Source organism: Giraffa tippelskirchi, chromosome 6 (genome assembly GCF_054371585.1).
Source record: "Giraffa tippelskirchi isolate mGirTip1 chromosome 6, T2T-mGirTip1v1.2.pri, whole genome shotgun sequence".
Lineage (NCBI taxonomy): Eukaryota > Metazoa > Chordata > Mammalia > Artiodactyla > Giraffidae > Giraffa > Giraffa tippelskirchi.
The window spans coordinates 83,237,104-83,257,227 of record NC_137280.1 but is presented as its reverse complement, the minus strand read 5'-3'; the positions used below and the strand labels follow the sequence as shown (position 1 = coordinate 83,257,227).

The following is a 20,124-nucleotide window of genomic DNA, read 5'->3' as shown; positions in this document are numbered from 1 at the left end:
TTGGCACCGGAGAGTGGGGGGGCGAGGAGGTGGAGGAGGAGGAGGAGGAGGAGGAGGAGGAGGTGGTGGCGGCGAGAAGATGGCGACTTCGAACAATCCGCGGAAATTCAGCGAGAAGATCGCGCTGCACAACCAGAAGCAAGCGGAGGAGACAGCGGCTTTCGAGGAGGTCATGAAGGACCTGAGCCTGACGCGGGCCGCGCGGGTAAGGGGGCTTCCCTTGCCGACCCCTCTGGGCCGGAGAGGGAGGGAGGGGGCGCGTGTCCCGCGCGTGCACGGGGCGGGGGGCGCGCGGCGGGGGCGGGGCGCGCGGTGGGGCGGGGCTTGGCACGGCCCAAGGAGACAGGTGTCCCCACGCCCCGGACGTCGTGGGCGGGGACAGGTGCCCCCACATCATCGATACCTGAAGGGGTACAGGTGTCTCTACATCACTGCTACCTGAAGTGGGGGACAGGTGTCCCTACATCATGGTTACCTGTATGAGCAGGAGCCTCTGCATCATTACTAGCTGGAGGGAACAGGTGCCACTACATCATTGTTACCTGAGGTGGGGAAGGTGTCCCCACATTGCTACCTGATAGGTGCTTTTATATCACTGCTCCCTAGGGGAGTGATACTGAGGTGCTTAGGACTGAGTGCTGCTTGCAAGCATCACTGTTAACTGGGAAGGTGGGATACGAGCTCCTGTATCATTGGTACCTGAAGGGGACAGCTGCCCCCTCACCCTTGCTACCTGAAGGGACAGGTGTCTCTACCTCATTGTCATCTGTGCACTTACTCCCTGAGTGTTGGGGGAAGGACGGTGCCCCTACTTGCAGACCTGAGGTGGGCTAGGTGTTTTTCCCTGTTGGATATCTGGCGCCTCCAGTGTGGGGACCAGAGTGGGGTCAGGAAGGCAGATTGGGCTCAGTCTTGGAGCTTGGAGTGGCGACAGCTGCCCCTTCCCCGTGCAGCTCACATGGTGGGGACCAGGTGTCGTTCCTCCCACAAGGACAAGGGACAGCCAGCCACAGATGGCCCCTGGCCCCTCAGGACCAGGCTGGAGGGACAGTTCTTCTTTAGAAGGCTGGGTGCATTTGATGTGCAGGGGCAGGCCAGATGACCTGCCAACCTCACCTGGGAAACCCCTGTAGGCCTGGAGCAGGGGCTTGGTCGCGGCTGGACTTGGGGACCTGGCTCTCCTGGGCCCCAGCTCTCTGGCGACCGCCATGAAGTGCCAGACTCCTTGGGTATCGGTGTCCTCCTTTGTGGGATGTGTCTTGCAAGCCCTTTCTCGTGGTTGAGAGAGGGGAGCATGCTTTGCACAGGTGGCAGTAAATCTCTGCTTTGATCCTGCGGAGGGATGGGACCTCCATGCTGCACCCTGGGGCCTTGGCGGGAGGGGTTGAGTGGGAGCTGCAGACACCTGCTTTGCTGGTTTCTGGATTTGGCAACTGAGTTGACTGTCCTTGGGCTTCCCTGGTGGCTCAGATGGTAAAGAATCTGCCTGCAATATAAGAGACCTGGGTTTGATTCCTGAGTCGGGAAGATCCCCTGAAGGGAATGGCTATCCACTCCAGTATTCTTGCCTGAAGAATCTCATGGACTGAGGAGCCTGGCAGGGTACAGTCCATGGGGTTAGAAAGAGTTGGACCCGGCTGAGCAACTAACATTTGACTCTCCTAGGCAGACCCACTGTACCTTTGTGATGTGAGCCTCAGTCTCTGATTCCTCGGGTGGGATTTTGGCGTGATGTTATTTTTTTTAATAAGTTGCTTGTTTCTCTTTGAGATCATCGCCTTAGGACTATAATGTGTATCTTCATTTCCATGCATTTGTTTGCTGCTACTGCTAAGTCGCTTCAGTCGTGTCCGACTCTGTGCGACCCCGTAGACGGCAGCCCACCAGGCTCCGCCGTCCCTGGGATTCTCCAGGCAAGAATACTGGAGTGGGTTGCCATTTCCTTCTCCAGTGCATGAAAGGGAAAAGTGAAAGTGAAGTCGCTCAGTCATGTCCGACTCTTCGCGACCCCATGGACTGTAGCCTACCAGGCTCCTCCACCCATGGGATTTTCCAGGCAAGAGTACTGGAGTGGGGTGCCATTGCCTTCTCCATGCATTTGTTTAGCACGTATCAATTGGGTGCTCACTGTCGGGCAGGTCCTGCCTGTCCCTGCTCCAGGATGTGACTGGTGAATGAATGAATGACAGTGTGCAACCTGAGTGTCCTCCATATGTCAAGAATTCTAAGGACAGGAGCGTCCACTTCATCTTGTCTCCAGCATGCAGCATGTCCTAGCATGCAGTAGGTGTCCAGTGTATGTGGTATGACAGGAAGAAGGAGTCACACTGATTTGTGGCAGTCTTCATGACTGGAGGTCTGGTTTCAGCTGTAAGGTTGGAAATGAATTATTGCTGTTGAAAACATTTCTTTAAATAACAGCTTTTTCAAGATATGGTTTGTGTACCATATAATCCACTTATTTAAAGTGTATAGTTCAGTGGTTTTTAGTATATTTACAGAGTTGTGCCATCATCACCGCTGTCTAATTCCAGAATGTTATCATCACTCCCGTAAGAAGCTCCTCACCCATTAGCAATCACTTTTCATTTTCTGTTCCCCCAGCCCCCAGCAGCCACCAACTTTTCTGTTTTTGTGGATTTACCTCTTCTGGACATTTCATGTAAATGGAATCATACAAGATGTGGCCTTTTGTGTCTGCTTTCTTTCACTCAGTGTAATGTTTTCGAGGTTCATCCACATTTTAGCGTGTATCAGGAAACTTCTTTCGTTTTTATGTGCTCAGTCGCTTCAGTTGTGTCTGACTCTGTGCGACTCCATGGACCATAGCCCACCAGGGTCCTCTGTCCATGGGTTTCTCTAGGCAAGAATATTGTCGTGGGTTGCCATGTCCTCCTCTTTCCTCTTTATGGCTGAGTAATATTCCTGGGTGTGGATGGACCACATTTGTTTATCCATTTATTGGTTGATGGATTTAGAGATTCTAAAATATAAGTTTATTTATTTTGGTTGGGGCCCGAGGGCTCTCTAGTTGCAGTGTGCGGACTTAGTTGCCCCACGGCATATGGGATCTTAGTTCTCTGACCTGCCCTGTCACAAGAGGAGGCTCAAAGAGGAATTGAACTCACAGCCCCTGTGTTGGAAGATGGATTCTTAACCACTGGACCATCTGGGAAGTCTCTAGAAAAGCTTTTTTAAGATTTGCAGACAGCAGTTCCCTTGGCCCCTTGTAACCATTTCCCATCTCTCTGTTGCCTTCCTTTACGTTGGAAGTTGGGGAGGTGGGGTGGACTTGGGCCCTGGACAGAGGTGAGCTTATACTAGATTTTTACAAACAGACCAGTGCTGTCTGTTGGGGATAGTTCTGTCCTAGGGGACACTGGGCAACGACATTTCTGGTTGTCTCGACTAGGTGAAGAGCTGCTACTGGCATCTAGTGGGTAGAGAGCAGGGGTGCCACTCAACGCCCCACAATTCACAGACAGTGATCTGGCCCAGTTGTCAGCAGTGCCAAGGCGGAGAAGCCTTTGATTTGGAGGAAACAGTGTGTGGGCAGGGGGTGTGAGCTTTTTACCTGGGCAGATAGTTCAAAACTCTGCGCCCACTGTGGGTGGGCCTTTGCCTGCACCTGAGACCGGGCTGGGCAAGCTCGTTCCCCACCCGTTCCCGTGACTGCATGTGGCGCGTGGTACGCCTGCAGCGTGTGGCGCAGGTGAGCAAGCCTGCTTGGTGCAGGGTCTCCTCCTGTCCACCCTCCGTGGCCGCAGCCTTCCGTGCTGCCTCCACCTGCAGTCAACACCAGGATTTGCCCTGCACCTGCAGATGGGTGGGACGTGGCACAGTTGGTACCTCCTCTTCTTGGTGGAATTCCTCTGGTCAGGAGGAGCCCGTCCGCTCCTGGAGTGAGCGACACCACTTGTGTTGACATTTGTCTGCTCACAGTCTTCTGTGGTGATGGGTGTGCCTACCGAGCCTCCTCTTGTGACAGAGCAGTCAGCAGGTGTTAGCCTGAGGGGTTCATCCATGCTGTCATGTTACCCGGGGGCAGGGACCCCAAAGGCTAGGTCGGGTCAGGGGATGGGAAGTGATGTCCACTTGCGAGTAGCAGGGTAGAGGCATGAGTGCATGAACCTTCCTTTCTCATTCTTGGACTTGGGCAGCCTGATGTGCAGGGAGGGTTGTGACACTCTGCTGTGTGACTTGGGGCAGGTTTCTTAACCTCTCTGGGCCCCAGAATCCTGATCTGTGCTTACTCCACAAAATGGCATGTTTATTTGCCCAGCATATCCCAGAGACACTTTTAGGTACTAGGGTGGTTGCTGTTCAGTAGCTAAGTCATGTCCACCTCTCTGAGACCCCAAGGACTGCAGCACACCAGGCTTCCTTGTCCTTCACTATCTCCACTCTCTTCACTCGTGTCCATTGAGTCGGTGATGCCATCCAACCATCTCATCCTCTGTCGCCCCCTTCTCCTCCTGCTTTCAGTCTTTCCCACCATCAGGGTCTTTTCCAGTGAGTCAACTCTTTGCATCACATGGCCAAAATATTGGAGCTTCAACTTCAACATCAGTCCTTCCAGTGAATAGTCAGGGTTGATTTCCTTTAGGATTGACTGGTATGATCTCCTTGCTGTCCAGGGGACTCTCAAGAGTCTTCCCCAGCACCACAGTAGAGCCAGCAGCATGTTGAGGCATGTGAGGACCATGTTCTTGGAGAGCCAGCATGGTTTTAGCATGGGACAGGAGAGAATTGCTCCAAATAAACAAGGCAGATGCTCTCAGAGAGAAGCAAATCCATGTGCTAGGAATGGCTAGGGCGGGAGGCTGACACTTGGACAGTGAGATAGAGCCCCCCATGCCGGGGAGGGTTGTCCCTTGTGAGGGAGGCAGGTGCAGAGACCCCGAGGTGAGAAGGGCTTGGCAAGGTTGAAGCTGGCATGTTGAGAGAGAGGAGAGTTGAAACCGGCCCCTGAGGGAGGAGCCCTGGGAAGATTTGTGATGGTCAGTGACCTGGTCCTTTGCTTGTTTTTGTAGCATCTTTATTGAGATATCATTCCCAATACATTCGGACCAGTCATTGAAACTGTACCATCCAGTGGTTTTTAGCATATACACAGTTGTATAACCGTCACCTGTCGACTTTAGAACATTTTCATCACCCCAGAGAGAAACTCCACCCCTGGGACTTCCCTGGCTTTCCAGTGGTTGGGACTCCACACTTCCAATGCGGGGTGCAGGGGTTCAGTCCCTGGTCGGGAAACTAGGATCCCACATGCTGCTTGGCACAGCCGAAAAATGAAAATAACAATGAGAATAATAAAATATTAAAAAAGAAATACTTAAAGGAAAAAAAAAGAACCTCCGTCCCCATTAGCAGTCACTTCCCAAGCCCCCGGCAACCACTGATCTGTTCTCCATTCCTGTGAGTTTGCATGTCCTGGACATTTCATAGAAATGGAATCATGCAAGATGTGGCCTTTTATGTCTGACGTCTCAGACATAAACTCAGTATGTTTCTGAGGTTCATCCATGTTGTAGGGTGTATCAGTCCTTCCTTCCCTTTTAAAAAATAGTGGTAAAATATACAAAACATAACATTTACCATCTTAACCATCATGAACAATTCGGTGGTGTTACGTACTTTCTCCACCATCTGTTGCTTTATTACTCTTTTTAAAAAAACTGTCTATTTCTGGCTGCACTGGGTCCTCGTTGTGGTGTGTGGCTTCTTGCTGTGGTGGTTTCTCTTGTTTTGGAGCCTGGGCTCTCGGCACGAGGCTTTAGGAGTTGTGGTGCACGGGCCTAGTTGCTCTGCAGCATGTGGGATCTTCCGGGACCAGGGATCAAACCCATGTGCCCTGCATCGGCAGTCGAATTCTTTACCACTGGACCACCAGGGAAGTCCCGCTTCATTCCTCTTAAGGTGAATAATACTCCATTGTGTGGAGACACCATGTTTTGAGCATCCATTCGTTCATCAGTGGACACTTGGGTTGTTTCCACCTTTCTGGCCAGTGTGAGCAGTGCTGTCATGGGTGTTCCTGTCCGGTTGCCTGTATAGACATAGGTCTTCCTTTCTGCTGGGCGTCTGTGCCACGGAGTAGAGTTGCTCGGTCAAGTGGTAACTCTCCATTTGATCATTTAAGGATGCTTCGTGTCTTACAAAGATGGCTAAGAACTGAATGGGCAGGAGGGGTGAGAAGGGAAGCAGGCAGATGGTGAGAGGCCACTGTTAGCCTCGGGTTGGAGAATGGAGAAGGTGGCCATGGCAGTGACCCAGAACAGTGGGTACTGGTGATATTTTGGCAGCAGAGGTGACTGAATATGTGGGTGGATCAGATGTGGAAGGTTAGGGCAAGGGATGCGGGTGAGTCGCCCAGTTGCCAGCAACTCAGGACACAGGAGGCTCTGCCTGTGACCGATCACTGAACATCCCAGGGAGCAGCACCTGGGCCAGAAAAAGCCTGCCTGCAAAGCAGTCCTCGGGGACCCAGCTGGGGCTGCTGGCTCTAGCTGTGCTGAAGGCGGGTGTTCTCCGGGTCCTACCCTGTGACGGCGGTGGCTCTGCACAGGCTGTTGGGAAACCAGGCCCCTGGGCCGCAGCCACAGCGCAGTGGTGTCTTGGGTTAGCTAAGCGTAGAGGCCGCCCCCAGTCCTGGCCTCCATCCTGGCTTTGGCACTGTTTGCCTCTGTGCCGGCTGCTTCGAGTGTCTGGTGCCATCTGCAGCCTTGACACACACACGCATGCACAGAGGACTCGCCGAGCTGCTCTGTGGAGAGGATGGGATGCACCGTCGCCCGCCTCCAGAAGGCCCCAGCAGTCTTCTTGCTCTCCAGCTTGTGAGTTGCCTCCCCAAGAGTGGGTAGAATGGGGGCCTTGAAGAAGATAGGCCCCATCCTGCCCTCCAGAATGTGTGAAGTGAAGTGTTAGTCACTCAGTCGTGTCCGACTCTTTGTGACCCCATGGACTATAGCCAGCCAGGCTCCTGCGTCCATGGGATTCTCTAGGCAAGAATACTGGCGTGGGTTGCCATGCCCTCCTCCAGGGGATCGTCCTGACTGAGGGGTGGAACCCATGTCTCCTGCATTGCAGGAGGATTCTTTACTGTCTGAGCCACCAGCGGAGCCCAATAATCTGTGAATATGACTGATTTCTGAAAAAAGTCTCTGCAGATACGAGTAGGGTAAGGATCTTTAGATGAGCTTGTCCTGAATTTAGGGTGATCAGATGACTGGCACCCTCACGAAAAGAGGAGAGGACGCAGACTCACTTAGGAGAGGCCGTGCATGATGGAGGCAGAGACTGGAGTGTTGCGGCCATGAGCCAAGGATGCGCGGAGCCCCCAGAAGCTGAAAGAGGCAAGACGAGATCCTCCAGAGGGGTTGTGGCCCTGCTGACACCTCGATTCTGGGTGTCTGGCCTCCAGAGCTGTGTAAAAATGAATTCTTCTTGTTTTATGTCCCCACCTTCCCCCCACTGGCAGTCATTTATGATGGCAGCCCCAGGTCACTTGCCCCTGGGCTGCAGAGTCCAAGTACCTTGTGGAAGCCGCCTTGAGGCAGTGGGCCTTAGGGGTCACCTGCAGACGTGCACACTTGTCTTTCTCTGGCAGCTCACTCCGGTCATGTTTTCCTCAAGGCCTCAAGTGGACCCGTCATTTCACCCATTGTCAGGAACTGTGGGCTGTCACTCTGAACTGGGCCTGGCAGTGATGGGGGACAACCCGGAGAGACAACAGCAGGAGCATGGGCCCTAGGGCAGGAGGGGTGTTGAATGGCATGTGGGATCTTAGTTCCCTGACCAGGCATTGAACCCGGGCCCCTCTGCATTGGAAGAGCGGAGTCTTAACTGCTGGACAATCAGGGAAGTCCCAGGAGAGGGCATCTTGTTGTCAAGGAGCTGACCAAGAGTACAGTCAGAGTGTGGTAGGGGATGGGAATTCCCTGGCAGTTCAGTGATTAAGACTCTGTGAGCTTTCACTGCTGAGGGCCTGGGTTCAATCCCTGGTTGGGGAACTAAGATCCTGCAAGCCGCCCAGTGTAGCAAAAAAAAAATAATTTTGAGTGTGGCAAGGGTGCAAGATGAAGATTTTGGGTGGGTGGGTCAAGTTTGCTCTTTGCAGTCTTGGTTCCTGCTCAACCCCTCCACCCCCCTGCCAGCCCGCAGAGAAGAGGTGTCTTCTTTGCCTGTGGGCCAGTGGGGCAACTGTACCCCAGAGCTTCATCCCAGTTGGGAAGAGACAGGACTGGTATTCAGCCCTGGGTTGAGCATGTACGATATGTCTGAAATAAGGAATTAAGATCACAAACTAGAACCTTCTGTTGCTCACAAGAGTCTACTTGGCCCCACTTGGGCCATGGTTTCTTTGAAAGATGACTCAGTTTCTCCAGCCACACCCACATTTCTCTTTTGACTTGGACCCTGGAATCCATATTTCCTGCTGTTAATTGTCCTTGTCTTGGAGGCAGCAGCCTTGGGACACCATCACATAACACCTTTGTGCAAGGCCTACGGCTCTTCTGCCCGTGAAAGCCACAGTCCAGATCAGGCTGGTTGCCAAGAGTCTCTGTGGCTGACATGGGACATGCTTCTAGATAAATTTGTCCAGTGGCCATTTGGAAGGAGACTGTCTTTGGGGAGCCCTGGTTCTGATCTGACCTTTCCACTCACACATCCTCAGGGGACTGATGCGTGGCCCTGCCTGCCAGGGGTCCTGTGTAGAGAACCCTCCTGAAGCTCTTGGCCAGCCCAGGGCCTCAGAACTGTGCAGAGTAGTGACTTTTTTTTTTTTTTTTTTAATAAAAACTGTAAAACAAAACTGTAGTGGCCCTTGCCTTCTTCTTTTTAAATGTGTATGTATTTTTATTTATTAGTTAGTTGGCTATGCCGGGTCTTTGTTGTGGCACTGGGACCCTCAGCCTTTGCTGCAGCACATGGGATCTTTCACTGCAGCATGTGAACTCTTAGTTGTGGCATGTGGGATCTAGTTCCCTGACCAGGAATCGAACCCAGGCCCCCTGCACTGGGAGTTCGGAATCTTAGCCAGGGGACCACCAGGGAAGTCCCAGAGTGACCTTTAAAAAAAAAAAAATCCTGAAAAAAATTGAAGTGAAATTCACATGAAATGAACCACTTTAATGTACATTTCGGTGGCATCTAGGACATTCACAGTGTTGTGCAGCCATCACCTCTTTCTAGTTCCAGAACATTCCCATCACCCCAGAAGGAAATCCCACCCCCATGAGCAGTCACCCCCCCCCTCCCCTCCCCCAGCTCCTAGGAACCACTTATCTGCCTTCTGTGTCTGTGGATTGGCCTTCTGGACATTTCACCTAAACGAGTCCTTATGGCATGTGGCTTTTTCTGTCTGGCTTCTTTCACTCAGCATGATGTTTTTGAGGTTTATCCACATTGTAGCTGGTGTCAGAGGGTCATTCCTTTCTGTGGTCAAATGATATTCAGCCAGTGGATAGACCACCGTTAGTTTATCTGTTGCCTGTTAGTGGGTCTGTGGACTGTTTGCATTTCTCACTGTCACGAATGGTGCTGCTGTGAACGTGTGTGTGTAAGTGTTTGCACAAGCCCCTGTCTTTACCTTGTGGGCATATGCCTGGAAGTGGAATCGCCTGGCTTATTGATTCTCTAGGTGGTAGCCGATGGTCAGGGTGTGTAGTGCTAGGAGGACCCATGTGCTGGGGGTAATCCAGGAATGCTTCCTGGACCTGCAGTAGGTGTGGAACCAGACATGTCTGTGGCTGGGTGAGGGTCAGGCATGGGAACCCAGGGCCTAGATCCAAGGCCACCTTCTCATTTCCTTGACTGGGACCCACTGTTAGAAATTTGTGTTTCAGGACATACCAGCAGCCACTAACAAACATAAAATTGATACAGTTTTCTCCAAGGAGCCCAGCCCTCCCTGTGTGTATGGAAAATTAATATAATTGGTTCCCTTCTGTTTATTATAAAATGCCAGCAGGGACCCACTGAATTGATTTAATAACCTGTTAATCCAGGGTTCGACAAGCTATGCCTGTTTTTTGTAAAGAAAGTTTTATTAGAACATGGCCACGCCCATTCATTTTTACGTTGTTTGTGGCAGTAGAATCATTGTGGCCAGACCTATTGACCTGAGGAGGTGCAGATAGCTACCTTGTGTCCCTTTACAGGAGTTTGTCAGCCCTGGGCCAATGAGTCTCATGCACAGTTTGAGCCCCACTGACCTAGAGCAACAAGGAAGGTTGAGAAGGCGGTGGGCAGTGGTTCTGCCACTCTTGGGGTTTACTGAACCACCTCAGAGCTAAAGGATGCAGATTCTTGGGCTCCCCCAAGATCCTGTTTCTGCAGGTTCTGGTGAGACCCCGAGTTCTGAGTGGGGATCTGAGGACCCTGCCACGCAGGCCTTGCTGGGAGGCCCAGGCAGCGGGGTCACTGGGGCTTTGCCAGGCTGGGGAAGACGGTTGGCCTCCATCGGATGGGTGAGCGGGCTGTCTGGCCCTCGGTGAGTGGTGTGGTGATCACTCTTGGTCCATGCGGCCAGGGAGGGTTCTGCTGTCACTTCCCTAAGGCTGGCCTGGGCACACTGTCAGGTGCCTCTTCTTGACACAGTGGGCCTTCTGGTCCTGGGTGGGGTTACTGGGTTACTCAGGTTACTCCGGGTCCGAGCAGGCCCACTGTGGATATCATGGAAGGCTGTGTGCTGGCTCTCCTCTGCCGTTCTTGGCACTGAGAGCGTCCTGGTTTCATTTCGGTGGTATGGTCTCCCTTCCGTGCTGTCCCATGAGAGGGTCGGGATGCAGAGTCCTTGGTGTTGGGCGTTTCTTTTTAAACAGGGACCTTTTAGAAAATGTCATGTGCATGTCAGGGGTGGGATCTGGCCTGGGGAGAGACTGGCCTGACTGCAGTGTTGTGTGTGTTAATCTCTCAGTCATGTCTAATTCTTTGCGACCCCATGAACTGCAGCCCTCCAGGCTCCTCTGTCCATGGGATTCTCCAGGCAAGAATCCTGGAGTGGGTAGCCATTTCCTTCTCCAGGGGATCTTCCCGACCCAGGGATGGAACCTGGGTCTCCTACACGGCAGGCAGATCCTTTACCATCTGAGCCACCAGCAGAGCCCAGGGGGAGGTATCAGAAACGGGTGCTGCAGGGTGCGTGCCCTGGCCGGTTCTGCCCTGGGGGCATTTGGTCATATCTGGGGATGTTTTGGGTCGTCACGGCTTGGGGCAGGGTGTGCATCTGGCACGCGGTGAGTGGAGGCCGGGGTTGCCGCTCCGCACAGGGCAGCACCCACGAGGCCCCTGGCGTCAGCGGTGCTCAGGCGGAGAAGCCCTGCTCCTGCGTCCCCGCGTGCCAAGGCTGTGCGGGCGTGAAGCGGTTGGTGGAGGTCCTTGTTTCCCTGAGGTGCATACCTCAAACCTGGCACCCTGACAACACCCTAGACGGCCAATGGCCTCCTCCTGGGTTTACAGAGTGGCTCAGGGAGCGAAGGTCACAGAGCACTAGAGGCGGGAGAGCTGGGATTTGACCCCAGCTGGACAGACCCAGGCCCCAAATGTTTTCTTTTTTTGGCCACACCATGCAGATGTGGGATCCTAGTTCCCCGACCAGGAATCAAACTTATCCTGCCCCTGCCCCCCCTACCAACCGCCCCGCAACATTGGAAGCACAGTCCCAACCACTGGACCGCCAGGGAAGTCCCCCCACCCCCTTACATGTTTTCTCCTGTCTCATGTGGCTCCGGTGTTGCCCCACTGGTCAGGGCAGGGCAGAACCTTCCAGGCTGCTGGAACCCTGTGTGTGGAGGGGACGGCTGAGGGCTCTGCGAGGGCGAGGGGGGAAGAGGACCCCAGACCAGGCCCTGTCTGTGGGCCATGGAGTGTTATGGGAGTTTCCAGCAGGATGGCGACGTGAGTGACACGAAGGTGTGGGAGGGTCAGGGACCAGGCTTGCTGGAGCCCAGATGCGAATACCCAGCGACTTGTTGCGGTCCCTGGTCCCTCCGAGACAGAGCCTCTGGTTTCCCCTGGTGCAGAGAGGAGGAGCCAAGGCCTGACAGGGCACTGGGAGGTTTGCTGGGTGTGGAAGTGCTGGTATCGACCCTGTGTCTGAATCCTGGGCTCACATTTTTCTTAAGGCAGCCATTGAAGACTCTTGTCCAAGGCTGAGCTTTGAGTCATATCCATCTGTTGAGGACTATGGAGGTCTCCCCTGGTTTTTGCAAATCAGGGTTTCATTGTGTTCCTGAGGAGGAGGCCCCAGCTATACTTGATTTCCATCTGGCAAATAATAAATATTGACTCTGAATCCTCGGCCCGGGAAGCGCGCGGTGGCTCCCTGTGCTTGCCCCCTCTGTGTCTGTCTCCGTGGCCCGCGCAGCAGGGAGGGGGTGCAGCACCTTGGACTTGGTCATGGTGAGGACAGAGGGATGGCCAATTTGGGGCAGTTCAGAGGAAATAATGGGGGCTTCCATCTGTGGCTCAGCAGTAAAGAATCTGCCTGCAGTGAAGGAGATGCGGGTTGGGAAGATCCCCTAGAGAAGGGAATGGCAAACCCCTCCAGTACTCTTGCCTGGGAAATCCCATGGACAGAGGAGCCTGGAAGAGCTACAGTCCATGGGGTTGCAGAGAGTCGGACACGACTTAGTGCCTAAACAACACCAAAAGAGGTAATGATGACAGGGTTTATACAGAGGTAAGCAGCAAGGAGAGTGAGGTGGGGCCTCTCTAGCTGTGATGGGGGAACCAGGGAGAAAGGGGTGGCGATGGGTGAGTCTTCACTCACCTTGGAGCTTGTTGGATGGGTTTGCCCCACATTTCTGGCTGGAGTGTCTCTGACCCTCTCTGCTCACCTCCCTCCCTGCACCACGTCCAGCCCTGTCCCAGAGCCCCCGTGGGTCTGCCCTGGCCCGGCCAGCTGTGGCTCTGGTGCTGCTGGCGGGCTAGGGGTCCAGGTGTGCAAACAAGGAAGCCACTGTGTGCCTTGTGGGCCAAGGATTCAGAGAGAGTCAATATTTATTATTTGCCAGATGGAAGTGAGGCATAGCCAGGGCTTCCTCCTCAGGGTTCTCAGCTGGGCACGGAGGAGAGAAAATGCCTGGGATGGCGGTGGTGAGGGTGCAGAGTGGGTCGTCTGTGGAACCTGGTACCCAGCCCGGGGCCATGCTGCTAGCTGTCTTCCTGCTTCCTCCTGGGTGAGTCTAGACCTGGGAGTCTCTGGGGATCACGGTGCTGTCTGCCTCGCAGGACCATGATGAGACTGAGATGGGTTAACCCGTGGAGCGTGTCTGGAATGGGACTTGCACATGGGCGCTCACTGCGTGCTTGCTGCCGCTAAGATTCTGGAGGCGTGTGCGCGGGGAATGCACGGCAGCACTCAGCGGGCACTGGGTGGCCCAGAGACAGGCGTTCAGGAGGCGCTTGGCTTGCGCTTGGCTTGTGCTTGGCAGGTGCACAGGGTGCTCAGCAAGTGCTCCGCAGGCAGTAGTGGACAACTGATGGGCATGCAGCAGGCATTCAGCAGGCACACAGGGTGCACGCAGCAGGTGCCCAGCAGGCACTTGGCAGCAGGCAGCTAGACTCAGCCGGCCCCTAGTGGGTATGCCACAAGCACTGAGCAGACCCTGGACTGTGACCTCACCAAGGGCAGGCCTATCACTAGTTCATTCTGGAATCTTCTAGGTGCACGTGTCCTTTGAAAGGGCCAGCTTCCCACCACACCGTCCAGCTTCTCCCCTGAAGTTGTGGGAATGTGGCGTGAGGTCCTGTTGCCCCCCTGGGAATGTCTTTGTACCAAGTGCTGAGGGGCCACGGAGCCAGGCAGATAGTGAGGTCTTCCCGGAACTCCAGTGTTTCTGAACGGTTTTAGGGAGAAACCTGGAGTTTGTGTTGACCATGTACGATGTGTTAGGGGTGGACCGGCAGACCCCCGTGGGCTCTGGAGGGAGGGCCTGGGGCAGTATGGTGCCTGTTTGACCCTGGGTAGGGGGACGTGGGAAGCAGTGGGCCCCCCAGTGAGGTCTCCATGCAGTGGCCAGGGCTTGGACTGGAAAGTCGATTCATGCCGACGGTATTCATTGAGCACCTACTTAGTACTGGGCCCTGGGGATACCTGACAGACAGAACAAGTCACCTGGAATCCCTGCCGCAGGGAGAAACCATGCCAGCAGCTAGCTGGTCCCCACCCTGAGGTCATGGCTGTGCAAGGGAAATGGGGTGGGAGTGAGGGGCCCTTTGGGGGAGATGGCATTCGGGCTGAGCCACAGGGCACAAGAGTGAACCATGGAGGTGGGGGGAGGTGTGTGAGGTCTATTGTTCGGGAGAGTCTGGCCCAGCTGTGGGTAATGTGTCACGAGCCCGGGTGATGTGTCACGAGCCCCCGTGATGGGTCAGTCTGGTGGTGGGGTGCTCCAGGAAGGCTGTGAGCAGGGCAGTGACATGTGATGTAATTTTAGCCAAGACCCCTCCAGACACCATACGGGGACAGGCCTGAGGAGAGTGAGGGCAGGGGCTGCAGGGACCTGGGAGGGGACTGGGTGCTGAGGCAATGAACACCCAGCTCCTTCCAGACCGGGACTTGCAGACTTGGCAGAAGTTCTTTCACCCAAGAATCAGGAAGCTGATTCCCAAGGGGGCTGATGGGGGAGGTTTATATGAAAGAGCCTTCACTTCATGTTCTGGTGGCCCCCTGTAATGAGGAAAAGCATTTCCACAACAGATATGAGACCTGAGTCCTAATTTCATATATGAAATTCCTTCTTCTCTGTTGGGCAGTCCCATGCTGACAGCCCAGAGCTCACAAGGGTTTCATCCCACAGCCGGGGGCTGGCCTCCTCTCCAGAGGGCTGAGTCTCTGCGTGCACAGACCTTTTCCCTTGATGGCTGTTGAGCATTCAAGCCTCCATCCCTGGATCCAGCCTGGGAGCTCGGTGGTCCCCCCTGAACTGCCCTGCTCCTGTGAGGATACTCACCCAGGGAGAAGCTTCAGGAGAGTTTTTGCAGACTGCCCTTCCTGGCCAGCTGGGCTTGCAGGGATGTACTCTGTCATCTTTTTTTTTTTTTTTAAATAAAAAAAGAAATTGTTTATATATCAAAACTTTGATGAGAATTGAAAACAGAAAACCCTGAGCACTTTGTTTGCCTCTGTGCATCTGACGCAGCTCACCTGGGCACAGAGGGTGGTTGGGTGCGTGCCAGCTGGTCCTTCGCCCGGAAATCTCAGGGAGGAAGTGTCGGCCTAGCCAGGCAGAGTGCCCAGCGCTGGCTCTGCAGGGCTGGCCGGTCCTTGGGCTGGGGACACGGGGAGGCGGAGCATGCCCCCCCAAGACCGAGAGCCGTCCGCCCTGCCGGAGCCTCTGAGGGGCTGCTGTGCCCCGGTCCAGGCCAACTGAAGAGCCTCTCTCTCTTTAGCGGTCAAGTTCAGTGTTTCTCAAGTGACTTGGAGAGACAAAAACTTGGGCGGCCCTCCCCCGTGGGTCCTTTTGTACCCAGGAGCCTTATGCTGCTTTGGTCCCTTCTGTCCTCCCAGGCAGGAGGGCTTCGATGACTGTGATTAGGATGGGACAGCTCATTACATCATCACAGACTCTGCACAGCCTCCAGAGAGATTTATGGGCCCAGCGGCTTTGGTGCCAGGGAGATGCTCATTTCGTCCCTGTAGGCTCAGCGCAGGCAGAGGAAGGAGCCCTGGGGGTCAGTAACAGGGGCCTGCGGGGATGGAGGGGGGTCACTCGTGCCCAAGAGCCCTTTTTCTGGCAACCATCCTCCCCTTCCCCATGCAAGCTAAAGTGGCTTTTCTTGTGGCTCAAAGCCCTGCTTCTGCCAGCTTCTCCCAGATGACACCTCCTCCTGTGCCTCAGTTTCCCACGTGTAGAGCTGTACAGGTTAGGTGACGTGCCCACCCGAAGCACTTAGCCTCACACCTGAGGGGCACCAGGGTGACCCAGGGGGCAACCGTGAGGGCAGGGTCTTACCCTTTGCCCCCACGTGCCCTGACTAGACACATGACAAACGCCAGGAAACAGCTTAGAAACTGTCCATTCAGTCTCACTGGGGAGGGGTATTCATTTCTTCACTTTTGAGAGGGTTTGATTTTGCATTGTTTATTTTTAAAGTATTTGTTTACTGAGCTGCGGCACACAGGCTTAGTTCCTCCATGGGATGGGGGATCGTAGTTCCCACACCAGGGATCAAACCTATGACCCCTGCATTGCCAGGAGGATTCTTTATATTTAACTTTATTTTTGGCCGCGCTGGGTCTTCATTGCGGTGTGCGGGCTCTCTCTATTGTGGGGAGTGGGGGCCACTCTTGGTTGGGGTGTGCGGGCTCTCTCTCTGTTGTGACGAGTGGGGGCCACTCTTGGTTGGGGTGTGCGGGCTCTCTCTCTGTTGTGACGAGTGGGGGCCGCTCTTGGTTGGGGTGTGCAGGCTCTCCCTCTACTGTGATGAGTGGGGCCGCTCTTGGTTGGGGTGTGTGGGCTCTCTCTATTGTGATGAGTGGGGGCCACTCTTGGTTGGGGTGTGCAGGCTCTCTCTACTGTGATGAGTGGGGGCCGCTCTTGGTTGGTGTGTGCGGGCTCTCTCTCTGTTGTGGGGAGTGGGGGCCGCTCTTGGTTGGGGTGTGCAGGCTCTCTCTCTGTTGTGGGGAGTGGGGGCCGCTCTTGGTTGGGGTGTGCAGGCTCTCTCTCTGTTGTGGGGAGTGGGGGCCGCTCTTGGTTGGGGTGTGCAGGCTCTCTCTCTGTTGTGGGGAGTGGGGGCCGCACTTGGTTGGGGTGTGCGGGCTCTCTCTATTGTGACGAGCGTGGGCCGTTCTTGGTTGGGGTATGAGGGCTCTCTCTGTTGTGACGAGTGGGGACTGCTCTTGGTTGGGGTGTGCGGGCTCTCTATTGTGGGGAGTGGGGACTGCTCTTGGTTGGGGTGTGCGGGCTCTCTATTGTGGGGAGGGAGGGCCGCTCTTGGTTGGGGTGTGCAGGCTCTCTCTCTATTGTGGGGAGTGGGGGCTGCTCTTGGGGTGTGCGGGCTCTCTTTCTGTTGTGGGGAGTGTGGGCCGCTCTTGGTTGGGGTGTGCGGGCTCTCTATTGCAGCGAGTGGGGGCCGCTTTTGGTTGTGGGCCCCAGCCTCTCGTTGCAGTGCTTCTCTTGTTGCGGAGCATGGACGCTTGGGCTTCAGTGGTTGCAACTGTTAGTCTCTAGCACGTGGGCTCAGTGGTTGAGGTGCAAAGGCTCAGTTGCCCTGGGGCACCTGGGATCTTCCCAGACTGAGGATCAAACTCCGTGTCCCTTGCATTGGCAGGCGCATTCTTAATCACTAGACCAGCAGGGAAGTCCTCTGTTCTCATATTAAACACTTTCTGTCTCTATGAATTTGACTACTCTAGAGACCTCATGTAAGTGGACTGACTCGTAATGTTTGTCTTTTTTTGTGACTGGCTTGTTTTCACTTAGCATAATGTCCTCAAAGTTCATCCATGGTGTAGTAGTATGTGTCGGAATTTCCTTTCTTTTTAAAGGTGAATAATATTTCATTGTATGCCTGGACCTCATTTGTTTATCCATTCATTCTTCAGTGGACCCTTGGGTCACTGGCACCTTTTGGCCATGGTGTATAATGCTGCTGTGAACATGAGTGTACAAATATCTGCTCCCATTTTGGAGGGTTATATACCCAAAAGTGGGATTGCTGAATAATATGGTCATGCTATGTTTAATTTTTTGAAGGACCTCCATTCTGTTTTCTGCAGGGGCTGTGCATTCCTGCCAACAGAGCACAGGGGTTCCAATTTTTTCACTTCCTCACCACTACTTTTTATTTTATGGCTTTTTGATTACAGCCATCCTGTGGGTGTGAGGTGGTATCTCATTGTGGTTTTGATTTGCATTTCCCTAATGATTAGTAATGCTGAACATCTTTTCATGCACATGTTGGCCATTTATATGTTTTCTTTGGAGAGATATCTATTTGGGTCCTTTGCCCATTTTTTTTTTTTAATGTAAGTTTTACATGTACAGCATTTTCGTTCATTACTGTGTACACTGCAGAGTAATTACCAGCACAGCTCTGATTACCATTCGTCACCACACAGCTGACCCCTTCACCCATTTGTTCACCCCAACCCCTTTTCCCTCTGGAAATCGCTAATTGTTTCTCTATCTATGAGTTTTTGTTTTGTTTGTTCTTTTTTTTTTTAAGATTCCAGATACGAGTGAAATCATACAGTATTTGTTTTTTTTTTCATCTGACTCATTTAATAACACTCTCTTATCCATTTATGTTGTCTGAAATGGTAGGACTTCATCCTTTTTTATGGCTGAGTAGTGCTGTGTATGTATGTATAAATACATATATATAAAACATTTTCTTTATCCATTTTTCCATCGATGGGCACTTACCGTATCTTGGCCATTGTAAATAGTGTGGAAATGAACATAAGAGTGCGTATATCTTTTCAAATTCTTTGTGTGCGTGTGTGTTACTTTGCCCATTTTTGAATTAAGTTGTTTTTTGCTGTTGAGTTTTAGAGTTCCATATATATATTCTGAATATTAATCCCTTATCAGATACTTGATTTGCAAATATTTTCTCACGTTCCATGGGAATGAGGCCTTTTCACTCTGTTGATGGTGTCCTTTGATACACAAATGTTTTCAATTTTGGCAAAGTCCAATTTATATATATTTTTCTTTTGTTGACTGTGCTTTTGGTGTCATAGCCAAGGAGTCATTGCCAAATCTAACGTTATGAGACTTTTCCTCTGTTTTCTTCAGAGTTTTATGGCCTTAGCTTTTATAGTTTTCATTATAAAGTTATGGTTTTATAGTTTTAGCTTTAGGCCTGGAATCCATGTTGAGTTAATTTCTATATATGATATAAGAATTGGTTTAGCCTCAGTTTGTTGCATGTGAACATCCCGTTTTCCCAGCACCATTTATTGAAAAGATTGTTCTTTCCTTATTGAACGTTCTTGGCAACCTTGTCAAAAATCATTTAACCATATATGTGAGAGCTTATTTCTGGGCTCTCTCTTCTGTTCCATTGGTGAATATGTCTTTATGTCAGTACCACACTGTCTTGGTTGTTGTAGCTTTTCAGTAAGTTTAAAAATCAGGAGACTTCCCTTGTGGTCTAGTGGCTAAGACTCTGTGTTCCCAGTGCAGGGGGTCCGGGTTTGATCCCTGGTCAGGGAACTAGATCCCACATGCCGCATCTAAAGATTCCTCATCAGCAATGAAGATCAAAGATCCCTCATGCCACAACGAAGACCTAATGCGGCCAAATAAACGAATGTGTGTGTGTGTTATCCACTCAGTTGTATCCGACTGTTTGCGACCCCGTGGATCAGCCCACCAGGCTCCTTTGTCCATGGGATTCTCCAGGCAAGAATAATACTGAAGTAGGTAGCCATTCCCTTCTCCAGGGAATCTTCCTGACCCAGGGGTCGAGCTCAGGTCTCCATCATTGCAGGCGGATTATTTTATTTACTATCTGAGCCACCAGGGAAGCCCCAAATAAATAAATAATTCTAAAAAAAAAAAAAAAGAAAGAAATCAGAACATGTGAGTCCTTCAACTTTGTTCTTCTTTTTAAAGATGCTCTTGGCTATTTGGGGTCTCTGGAGATTCCATATGAATGTTACAGTGGATTTTTCTATCTCTGTCAAAAACATTGTTGAGATTTTTATACGGGTTGCAGTGACTCTGAAAGTTGCTTTGAGTATTGTTGCCATTCTAACAGTATGAGATTCTACTCCCCTTCTGCCGGCTCTGTGACCCAGGACAGTCACAAAACTGGCCCCTGTCAGTTTTCCCATCGCCACCCCTCAGATGTGCTGTGGAGGGTATTAACCCTGTCAGTGTGTGAATAGCCATTAGGACTGTTTCTGCACACATGGTGCTTGCCGATTCCCCTGAGGAGGTACTGACTGAGAGGGGAGCAGAGGTTATTGGAGGGTGGGGCCAAGCCAGGAGGGCTGCCTGAAGGAGGAGAGCTCTGTGGTGGGACAGGAAGTGGGTAGGGAGTGACAGTGTCTTTGAGAGGAGGAGGAACGGCATGACCTGAGGCATGGAGGTGTGGAGGGGGATTGCCTGGGACATGACCATGGTGAGAGGGAGGTTTGGGGGCTCAGGAGCTGTGGCA

At 52.8% G+C, this 20,124-nt stretch overlaps 1 protein-coding gene across 25 annotated transcripts in view; it reads left to right on the top strand.

Moving 5' to 3' along the window:
* The first annotated feature begins 37 nt into the window (after positions 1-37).
* The window catches only part of CRTC1 (CREB regulated transcription coactivator 1), an 86,220-nt gene continuing 66,133 nt past the window's right edge, over positions 38-20,124 (top strand). For all 25 annotated transcript variants that reach the window (XM_081496249.1, XM_081496250.1, XM_081496246.1 and 22 more), the window contains exon 1: positions 38-205. In XM_081496249.1, coding sequence (XP_081352375.1) covers positions 80-205 — 126 coding nt within the window. In that variant the 5' untranslated portion in view covers positions 38-79. The remainder of the gene's footprint in view (positions 206-20,124) is intronic.